This window comes from Petaurus breviceps, unplaced genomic scaffold, assembly GCF_028583685.1.
Source record: "Petaurus breviceps papuanus isolate PSGF00001 unplaced genomic scaffold, PetGlider_PUasm1.0 178, whole genome shotgun sequence".
NCBI classification, from domain to species: domain Eukaryota; kingdom Metazoa; phylum Chordata; class Mammalia; order Diprotodontia; family Petauridae; genus Petaurus; species Petaurus breviceps.
The window spans coordinates 10176466-10188278 of NW_027185777.1; the positions used below are offsets into that span (position 1 = coordinate 10176466).

At 42.3% G+C, this 11813-nt stretch overlaps 1 protein-coding gene across 2 annotated transcripts in view; it reads right to left on the reverse strand.

The window, feature by feature from the left end:
• NSUN6 (NOP2/Sun RNA methyltransferase 6) overlaps positions 1–1863 on the reverse strand; it is a 33888-nt gene extending 32025 nt beyond the window's left edge. For both annotated transcript variants that reach the window (XM_069086274.1, XM_069086273.1), the window contains exon 1: positions 1164–1863. In XM_069086274.1, coding sequence (XP_068942375.1) covers positions 1164–1238 — 75 coding nt within the window. In that variant the 5' untranslated portion in view covers positions 1239–1863. The remainder of the gene's footprint in view (positions 1–1163) is intronic.
• Between the last annotated feature and the right edge of the window lie 9950 nt (positions 1864–11813).

Below are 11813 nucleotides of genomic sequence, written 5' to 3' on the forward strand. Positions count from 1 at the left end.
GCTCTGTTTCAAAAAGCATGTTTTAACATTTGACCTAATTCCCTTGCATTTTGTTGTATCTACTTTTGTTATTAACACTGAGAAATTAAATGTGAAATCTTCAAAGTATCATTAATTAATATTCTATACATAATTTCCATAATTACTCAAGCTTCTATTATAATTATGGCATGAATTATTGTTATTTAGGGAAAAATATACTAGAAGACGGGTATGCAATCTGGCATAGATGTGGAAGAAACCTCAGGGATTATATGGCCCACCCCCTCCTTTTACCGATGGAAAACTAAGGAAGTTAAGTGTCTCACCCACGATCACATAATTAGGAGGAGCTGAATATTTCCACATCTGTTGCCACCACTATGCTATGGCCTTACAAGACTTGAACTTGGGCATGTGTTGCTTAATCATGAACTCCAAGAGGGCAGACACTGGGAATAGTTGCTTTTACTGTGGGCTATTTTAACCAGTGTGATTAAATAGCTTTTTTAAGAACTTGATTTCTGAAGTTAATTCAAAGTTTAGATAAAAAATGAAAAATACTAAAGTAACACTCACGTAGCTTCACTTAAAACAATGAAATGTAGAAAAAAGTTAGGATCCCCTTTGTCCCTAAATACACCTAAAGAACGTGGGGCTTTACGAGGAAGATGCGGGTTCAAATCCTCCCTGCGGCATGATGACCTTCAGGCCTCTCCACCTCCCAAAGCCCTTCCCCTTCCCCGTATCAGGAGGGAGTTGGACCAAAGGGCCCCCACGCTCCCTGTAACTAAGGCAAAGCTTAGATTCGGGGCGCAGCGCTGACGTCACGGGGCCAGGCCGCCGCACCTCGGCTAGGCAGGCGCGCGCTTCCCCTGCTGGGCCCCCAGGCGGGACTTGAACACAGGCCTGGCCGGCTTCCCGGACGCCCCCTGGCGGCCAAGCGAGGCCTCCCGCATCATGTCTCTAGCATTTTTTTTTTTTTGGCCTGACCTTAACACACACAAACTGGCCGAGCGTTTTCATGGGCGAGGGGAAGCATGCACAGGCACAGGGACCCCGCTTTTTCTCCCTACCAATGTCACCGTGGGCACCCCGGACCTCGCCCCCTCCTCCCGCGCCGCCCCGTCACCACAAGGGGTCTCAGCGGCCTTCCCCTCTAACCACTGCGCAGCCCGACCTACCTCCTCATTCTTAAAGCTCGCCCTGAGGTAGTCTTCGACTTCAGGTCTCAAGGATATTTTGGGGAAAAGGGACATTTTCTTATCTTTTCCTCTCTTTTCACGGAAAAAGCACTGAAGAGGCCCTTTTTTTTTCGCTTTTCTTTAGAACGTCAGTGAGTTGGGGGTTGGTATGTTTTTAAACAGACACACGTGGCCCTCCCCCCGGCTCGGACGCAGGGGGGCAGCGCAGGTCACGTCACGCCGGTCGCAGACGCGCCTCGCGCCCAGAAGCGCGCGCCGGGGCTTTCTCCAGCCTCCGCTGCCGCAGTGGAGAGCAGAGGCCTCGGCGTCCCCTGTCTGCGGCTCACAGCCGCCCAACAAACGAGGGCCAGGATTCACCGGGCTCATGCAGCGGCTGGAAAGACCCGAGCCTAGCCTGCCGCCTCTTACAGGAATACTACTTCACTAGGAGGTCCGGAATATCGGCGGGGTGAAGGATGCTGGTGTCGTGACGTCATCGCGCCGGCTGCGTCCTCACGCTGTGGTGCCACGTGCATCCTGTTGCGTAGCAACTCAGTCCCCTCCTTCGCATGGCTACGGCAGTGAAGGTCCTGCTGGTAGGGAGGCCCTTCTGCCAGGCTTTGGTGCTCCGAGGACGAGGACGGGGAAGGGGAGGGGCATCACCCCGGGACCACACGAGTTCTGGAGCCTCGGAAAGTGGGCCGGCTGATAAGCTTCTCCCCCGATTCACCTTGTCCTCAGTCTGATAGCTGTGCCAGTTTTCTGTGTATTTGTTCTCCATGCAGCGTGTCCGGGCCTTCTCTTGTTTCTTGGAGTCCGGTAAGGTACAAGGGCGAGAAGGCCTGCTTTCCCAGAGCTTAGAACGATTTCAAATGGCAGCTCAGATTCTTCTCCTAAGAGGCACCACCTCCTGGGCCTCAGTTTCCTCATATGTAAAATGGGAGGCTGGCACATAACCAGGCTCTTAATAAATGATCTGAAATACCGTGCTTGCCCTCCGAATCTCTCATTCGTAAATTACCTCTCTGTCCTTTTTTCCAAGTCTTGGGATCGTGGGATCGTAGGATCGTGGCTTCAGAGCCGGAAAGGACCCGGGGAGGGGAAGGGGTTCACGGCCCGAGCCCTTGTTTTGCCATCAAGAAGCCGGTGACTCAAATGTGATGGCTGGGGCACAGCAAGGGAAGCCTGTCTGACGGGTCTCGGTCTGGACGTGGGCAGCACGTAGAGAGATAGGACTTCGGGGTCATGGAAGATGAAGAAACAGACCCAAGGGCAGGCACTAGTGCCTGGGAGGGGATTCGAAAATCGCTTCTATGACTGATCCATGCACTTTCTATTATCCCACTGCATAGCCTGTTTTCCATTGTCCCATGCTGCCTCTTGGGGCTATCTCCAGCCCCCCAGATCTATATGCTGCCCCTGTACCCAGATGGCTCTGGAGGAAAAAGTGAGGCTGGTGACTTTGCACAGCCCTCCCCTTTCGCTTTCAAGTCAGCACATCACCTTCCTGATGTCGTGGTCCTCTTCAAGAACTAAGGATAAACAACTGCCTCCTAGTTAGTTGTTATTTAATATACCTTAAGGTAGTTTATAGGGTTGGGTACAATCTTTTTTTTTTTATTGCTGTGTACTAAACTTGATATTTGTTGATGACTAAAGAAGAAAGTTTCTATTTAAAAAGAAGAAGAAAGTGTGTTGTCCTGAAAAGTATTAGACTGCCTTCCTACCATCTATGGAACTTACACAAGTCAAGTAATCCCTTCTTCACTTCCTTTTACTCAATTATAAAATGAAGTTGAAGAAGGTAGTAAGATAATGATCTCTTAACATCCCTTCCAATACAAAATGATTTCCAGGTCTCAATGTATCTATACATGTATAAAGTACTATATAAATTATTTCAAACTTAACAGGTCCAAAACAGAACTCACCTTTCTCCCAAAGCCCTTCCTTTCACCTAGATTCAAAACTTCAGTTATCCTTCACTCTCCATTCCCATCCTCAGTCATCTTAGTTCAGGCACTCATTTTATCTGGTCTAGACTAAAGCCTCCTAATTGATTACTTAATCTCCAGCTTGTCCCTGTCCAATCCTTCCTGCATACACTTGCTAAAGTGATATCCTTAAGGGCAAATCTGATGAAGTCATTCCCCTGCTAAAAAAGAAAAATGTAGTAATTGTCTATTGCCTATAGAATAAAAGAACACCAGCCCTGGAGTTGGGAGGACCTGAGTTCAAATCTAGCCTCAGACATTTGACACTGTGTGACCTTAGGCCTTGCCTTCTCCCCTCCAAAAAAAGAAGAAAGAATGAAAGACAAAACTCTGATATTCAAAACCTTTAACAGCCTGACTCCAATATAGTACTCAGATGCTCTAATGGATCTATGAACTCGTAGTTGTTTAAATTTATTATTTACTTTTAGCATTCTTTTTTTCTTCATTTTGAGTTCCAACTTCTTTCATTCCCCCCACCCCCCCCTGCAAAAAAAAAAAAAGACAAGCAAAATATGTCAGTTATATATGTGGCAATGATCTCATGGTTTTAAGAGTTTCATTCAACAGAATGGAGCACAACTCACCCATGCCTGCCTGCTCATCCTATGGGACTCCCACCCATGGTGTTTCCGAAAGTTCAACACAAGGGATCCATCCAACAATCCATCTTTCCCTCAGTCCCTTTACTTAGGCTGTCCACACAGCACAGAACATATTCCATCCTCACTTCTGCCTCTTAAAATTCTTCAATCCTTTCAAACCTCAACTTAAGTTCCTCCTACCTGAGGATTTTTGTGATCCCCTAGCTTTGAGTGCTCCCTAAATTACTTTTTATTTACATTGTGTACATTTTTGTATTTATTCTCCTGTATGCTTTTTGTGTGACCTCCTCCCTATAAAATGTATACTCCTTGAGGGCAGTTTGCCTTTATATCCCCAACCCCTACCATCATGATGGGTACATAAGTGCTTATTAAATGTTTATTGATTTATTAAAATATAATTTGTTATTGGCATTATTAAGCCAACTGTAAAGCCTATAATCCCATAATAACGACACATTTATATTACATTTTATAGATAACAAAGTTCCTGATAACCCTTTGGAAAATAAGGAGCAAAGAGAGTTAAAATTACTTGTCTTCCTGCAGACAACTGGTAAATACTAGAGACAGGACTTAATTCTAATCCTATTTTCACTACACCTTGTCCTTAGGAATGACCTTGCTTAAACCATCTGGTGTTGCTGTTTAAACCCAGGGACGCCACCCAAAACTGTTGCAGTTTCATGATGTGTTGTGGTGGAATCATCTCAAAGAATTCAGTGAGACCACCTCTGTAATGCGAATGTAAATTTTAAAGATCTTCCCTGCCCCTAGGCTAAAGTGCACCAGAAGCCTGGGGAGGGAGGCTTGTTTTTCAGTAGATACTTTTTGATTGGCCAGTGGGTCAATAAGGTTGTTACATTCTCTGAGCCAGGAGAAGGCTATATAAGCCCTGATGTGTAGCTTTGTTTTGGGACTCACTTTGAGAAGTGTTCTGTGATTTGATCTGAATTCTGGGAAGCCGTTGTTGAGAGTCCCCCGGCTTTGAAAAACCCAGAATGTGGAAACCCAGATGTTGACTGGGTATGGATGTAATGGTTGGACAGTTTGGAAATCTGTCTACTTGATGTTTCTGTCTTGATAATTATGCCTGTATACTTTGAGGTTCAGGGTGCTGACCTTTTCTCCTCAACAAGGTAAACGATATATGTCTGACTGATTAAAGTAAGCTTGGTAACCCATTTTGAGTTGCTTTCCTTTAACAAAGCAGATCCAAGAACCTGTGGTAGCTGCAAACCCTGAGGACGCTTGGGGTGCTTGCTGCTAAGCAGTTGTTAGCTGCATATTGGGCTTTGGTGGAGACTGAACAACTGACTCTGGGCCATGAAGTGATATTAAGACCTGGAATCCCAATTATGACCTGGGTAATGAGTACCCCAGCTTCTCACAGAATTGGACATGCCCAAGAGGCTAGTATAATCAAATGGAAGTGGTATATTCAAAATAGAGCGAAAACAGGCAAAAGCGGAGTCTCTGCTCTACATGAATCTGTAGCAAACATAGAAATTGAGAGGAATGACACACCCCCTGAGCCAAAGCAACAGTTGGTAAAGTCCACTGTAAAGTGGAATGAGGGATATGATGTATTAACTGAGGAACAAAAGAGACATGCATGGTTTACTGATGGGACAGCAAAATATTTGGGGCAAAAAAGACATTGGAAAGCAGTGGCCTATAACCCATGTACTAGAAGGACTTTGGAAAGTACTGGGATAGGTGCAAGTAGCCAATATGCTGAACTTATGGCAGTATATCAAGCCATCAAACTAGAACAAGGAGGACAGTGTCATATATTCACTGATTCATGGGCGGTAGCTAATGGGTTAGCTACATGGATGCCCATGTGGAAAAATGAAAATTGGGAAATTCATGGGAAACAAGTCTGGGGCAAAGAATTATGGGAAGATATCTGGAACATGTCTTTGGTCACTGACTTGTCAGTTTTTCATGTAGATGCTCACGTGGCCCCCACCACACCAGAACGTGAGTACAATGCTCATGCTGATCGACTGGCAAAGATTGCTACTGAACATATTGTCCCTACTTTGACAACAACTGATGATCCGGTATTAGCAAAATGGGTCCACCAAACAGCAGGCCATTTGGGGGTCCAGGCCACACACCAGTGGGCACAAGATCGAGGTATTAGTATCTCTCATTCACTGTTAAAACAGATAGCAGAAGAATGTCATATATGTCAATTGGAAAAGGAGCGAACTGTTCCTCGGGTAGTAACTGGAGAGATAGCAAGAGGAAAAGTCCCAGCCCAAATCTGGCAAATAGATTATATTGGTCCACTACCACTGGATAAAGGATGCAGATTTATATGTACTTGTGTTGATACCTATTCAGGTGTACTAGTAGCTTGTCCTTATAAGAATGCAACCCAGAAAAACACTTGTAAAACTCTAGATCTCATAAGCCTATATTATGGAACCCCAATGCAGATTCAAAGTGAGAACGGGTCACATTTCAAAGGCAATGAAATGAAGAAGTATTGTATACTAAACAATATAGAATGGATATATCATATTCCATATTATCCAGAAGCATCTGGGTTGATTGAAAGAATGAATGGATTACTGAAAGGACAATTGAGGAAGTTAAGTTCCAATAATTCATATCAACATTGGAAGGATAATTTGTTCATGGCTTTGCGTAATTTGAATAATAGACCATTGGGAGGAAGTACACCTCTAGCCAGAATGATGACCCCCAATCTGCAAATTAGAAAACAACAAACACACAAGATCCCAATTATTGAGTATTGGACCTTGAGGCCAGATGTCCCAGCACCGTACCCAGGACCACCTGGTTCAATGGGGTATGATTTACATTGTTTAGAGGACTTTTGGTTGGACAGAAAAGAAATAAGAAAAATCTCCACTGGGATATGCATAAGAATCCCTAAAAATCACTTTGGACAGATTTTACCCAAATCAGGATTAGCAGCTCAAGGAATACATGTATTGGCTGGAGTAATAGATTCTAATTATCAAGGAGAAATTGTTGTAACATTCCAGAATTTAAGTGAAAGGCCCATACAGATTCACAAGAATGATAGGATAGTTCAAGTGATTATTGTTCCTTGTAAAACAATGCCACTTGTAAAAACTGACCCTCCTTCCAAAATAACTGTCACAGGAACTGAAGGATTTGGTTCTACTGATAGAATAAAATCAGGAGCTAAAGTATGGGTAAAACGGAAGCCAGATGATCTTCCAAAGGCTGCAGAGATTATAGCATATGGGAGGGATAACACTGTAACTATTGTTTATTCTGGAGAAGATGATTACAAAATTGTACCCTTAACTCATTTATTCTACCGTGAGTGAGGCTACGATAGTCTGGTTATTGTCTCTTTGCTTTTTCTTGATTTTTTGTTTGTTCACCTTGTTTGTTAGATTTGTTTCCACAGGCTTGGTACCCTCCATCTGTAGATGCCTGATAGCTTAAGCTGGATGTCACCCCCTGTCTGCAACTGTGATGTGTCACCCTTGGACCTGGCATCAAGCATATTAAGAACTGACCTCTCAAATGGGACCCCTTAGGACAGGGACAGCTCTACATCCGATTTCAGCAGCAAGTAGCCATAGAAGAAGAGATCTTCACCCCTTACCACAAGATTTTGGGGCCCCATTTGTTCGGGGTGGGGGGAATGATGGGGAGCTTGTGCTCAAGCGCCACCCTAAAATATGGTTTTCTGTGTTTATTGTGTGCTATTCTTGTTATATTGTTGTGAAATTTTGTTGACACCAGTTATTCCTACTGTATTTTTGTCAAGTAAGGGACATGAAAGATCTTGGGGCCGAATGTAAGGGTTATGGGATTTAAAGATCTTCCATGCCCCGTTGGACTTGCTGATGTAGCAGGAAGGGGCGGAGCAAGAGGAAGCGGAAGCCAAGCTAGCGTTCCTGTGTTGGCTGGTGGTGGTGGTGACGGCGGCAGCAGCAGAGGCAGTGGCAGCGCGAAGCCCTTTTTGAGTTAGGACTGCTAAGGACTTTCTGCTAAGGACTCCTGCTGAGGACTGCCAGGGGCCGGAGCTGCTGGGAGCGCGCTTCCAGGACGCTGGGTGGTTGCTGTGTGTGGGGAGAGGAGGACCTTTGCCTGAGGTAGCCTGTTCTGTTTTAAAGGCTTGAAAATGTGGGTGCTTTCTACTTTATCTACCTGTGCCAATATCATAACTACTCTGATGGCTTTCACTTTCTGGTTTTGGGACTCAGTCTTTTGGTATCTTAATAAATTTTCTAGTTTATTTCCTCATATGGCAAACATGACGTATTTTGTAATGGATAATTATATCAGCATATTTGTAATCTCTATAGGCATTGTGAATATGGCATTGCTGATACAACCTCTAATCCAAGTATAGGCATTTATTGAGATTGACGCCTCTCATGAAGCAGGCTAAGTTCCAAGAGGAACCAGCAACTTTAGATAAAGCAAGATGGATTTTTATAGGGCATAGATGCAATTACACATCAGAAATGTTCATAGAATGGAGGAATATCATTAATATTAAAAAGACAGGAGGACTTTGTTAAGGGATTAGGTAAAGGAAGAAGGGTCCCATCTATGTTTTGGTGATTAAACATTCTGGTCATTCTGCCCTCCAACTGGCTAGCTATTGTGGTCCTGTGTGGTTAAGACAGATAGTTAGGTACTGTGTGTGGTCCTGTCTTGGGCTAGATGATGTGATTGTGATTGAATACAAGAACACACTGGTTTCTGTGGGAATGGGTCTGGGGGCAGTAACCAGGTAGAGGCAATAGCTAGGTTCCCATCACGTGGACACACCTGCTGTTTCTGTGGGAACTAAGAGTTCAAGGACACACTTGTTGCTCCAGGGAGCAGTGAGGCATATATGAAGAAGTTAGGACATTGGCAGGGGGGCTAGGTAGGTACATAGAGTTACTGTTCAGTGGGGCTGGGCACATAATGAAATTAGAATATTGGGACTGGGGGCAGCTTTATTAGGATTTTGTCACTGATACCTGCCATCTTGTCCTTCTCCAGTGTTTCCAAATGAATTAATTAAATTATAACTAACCTCTAGCACCAAATTGTTCAACAGCTATTTATTCTTTGTCAAATGTAATAAATGTTATTTTAAAGTTCTCAAAGATATGTATTAGAAGAAAAGGAAATCAACTAATCATGTAAAAAGAATGAGTCAATAAATGGGTGATCCATTGCGGTTACAAAATACTGAAAAAGCAACCAAGGGAAACCCTCTAGAGCACTATGCAGTTTCACTCTGAAGGATTTATGGGAAAACAGAGGCAAGAAATTTCTCATTTTACCACATGCTGATGAAATTGCAGGACCTCGAAACTACTTGATCAAATTGAAGGAACTTCCCTGACAGTATTTCTGAAGCATGTTGGCCCATCACCCCATGCACAAAAAAACAAATAAATAATGACTTGGAGACACTAAAATACAAGCATATCTTGTTAGAATTTTAGAAATGGGTAAGAAGTCAAGGGTTTCTTTTTCTCCATAGCTATCTGTGTGATCATTTGTTCTACTTTTTTTTTCTTGTTTCTATTAGCTCAACTGTTAGAAATTTAATGAGAAGGCTAAGAAATAGTCATGGAATTTCATGACAAAAACATTTGAATGTAATATGTGAAAAATACAGCTTTAGTGCTTAATAGAATTTTGCTGTTCAACTTTGGAGTGAGCAGTACTGCATATTTACCTCACTGGAAGATTCTGTTGAGGGGTAGAGGAAAGAGCTCTTATTGGATGGGAGGAGCAGGTGTTATGGAAAGAGGACCGGAAAGTGAGAACATCACAAAGCACCTTTAATAGCACCTTTAGCATACTGTCATCTACTGGTACCTCTGTTGGAACACTTTGCTACAGTTAAGTCACCAGTTTGCTACATGTGGCCAATGGCAACTATATTAGACTATGGTAGCATAGATTTTCTTGTAATAAGTAAGATAGTCAAAAAGGGGCATAATTTTTCTTTTACTTCTTTGCTATCTAGAAACCAAATCTACTGTATGTTTTATTATATGGAAACTAAATCCAATATCTGAAGGCTACTCAGAATATGTTATCTGAGAATGCTGCCTTCATAAATGATGTCATCACAACATTCCTTTATGCTAAGATCCTTAGGCAGTCTGGTAAAGCATATAGGTACCTTATTCCAACAATGTTAAGTGTATCCAAATACAATATATCAGATTACAAGGGAAACCAATTATATTGAAACACAGTTATCAATTTTTTTTAAGTTGATGGACCCTAATTAAGAACCCCTGATTTAGACCCATCTGGGAAAAGACACTGGCAAAGTCTCTCCGTGCTCCTGTTTTATAATATTAGAAATTACTTTACATCTCATTCTTAGGAATGGTCCTATCTGGGTCATTTGGTACCACTGACTTGTCCTTCCCTGATGTTTCCAAATGAACAACCTGAATTTTAATTTTTATTTTAATTTTAGTTTAGAATTTTAATTAAGTTCTAGCACCAAATCATTCAACGGCTATTTATTCTTTTCCAGATTTAATAAATATTTTAATTTTCTCAGGGATGTCAACTAATCATGTGGTAAGGAAGAGAATCAATAAATGGGTGATCTGAACAGTACAAAATACTGAAAAGGGACAAAAGAAAACCCTCTAGAGCATGTGTGCAGTTTCACAATGAATTATGGGAAAACGAAGACAAGAAATTTCTCTTTCACCATACAGTGATGAAGTTGCTGCTCTTTGACTCTTTCTTTGCTGGATCCTTCCCCTCAGTGTCTGTACTCTTTCCATTAGCACACATTACAGTCCTTCCATACCATCTCATCCTGTAAATTTTGTCCATGTCTTTTTATAAATTGCCCACAAGAAATTCACTCGTAGGGTTCTTCCTGGCTCTTTAATCTTTCATGGATATCACTATGGTATTCAGCCTGACAATCAAGCAATCAAGAAACATTTATTAAGGGCCTTTTATGGGCCAGGCACGGTGCTAAATGTGAGGTTGTAAAACAACAACTCTCCCTGTCTATCTCAAAGGCTCATAGGAATAGAGCTTATGACTTTAATGACTATGACCTTAATTCATCTTTCACCTAGATTATACCACCAGCCTCCTAATTGGTTTCCCTACCTCTAGACTTTGGCCAGTCCAGTCTGTCTTCCACGTTGTTGCCAAAGTAATTTCCTTAAATAATGATACAACTTTGTGATTCCCCTACTCAATTAACTCCAGTGTCTTCCTATTGTTTCTGACATAAAATAGAAAATCCTCTGTTTATATTGTAAAGTTCTTCATAAACTGAACCAACCTGTCTTCTATACTTGTTAGACATTGCTTTCCCTCCCAAATTCTTCGATACAGTCAAACTGGCCTTCTTTCTTTTTTTCATTCATGACACTCCATCTCCCATCTTTGTGCCTTTGCAGTGGCCATCCGGCATGTCTGGAATGCACTCTCTCCTCCTCTCCACCTCACAGCATTAACTCAGTGACCCTCCACTTTTATGTCCCAATATGCAATATGTTTTCATTAATTTTGCTTTTCCAGCATCTTGTTGCCTAATCTCTAGAACATCATGAATTTCACTGAAGCTTTCTAGGATTCTAAAGTATGATGAAATTAGTACAACATCTTCTGTGAATAGGAGTATTTGGGATCATGTGTAGATACATATATTACCCTCTTTTATGCCTCCCTTGAATATCACTCCTCAGGAGATAAAGTTATCTCTACAATTGCCTGTGTCATAGAATCTTATATGATCTTAACCTATGCTTGGGAGTCACCTTGTTTGAGGAGAAGCTGCAGTTTGTTCTACTGAGTCAAATGTATACCAATTGATAGATTTGATCAAGAAGAATTTATGGAGGGCCTACTCTGTGCCAGGAACTGTATTATGGATTCAAATACAAAGAAAAGAACACTCTACTTTCTAGGCTTTGTGATAGGTACTGGAGATAACAAGGAAAAAGTGAAAAGAATCCCTGCCCTCAAGGCATTCTGAGATTTTTTATTTGTTCCTATGTTTGGAATTTTTTAGGAGCTGAGAGAGCTAA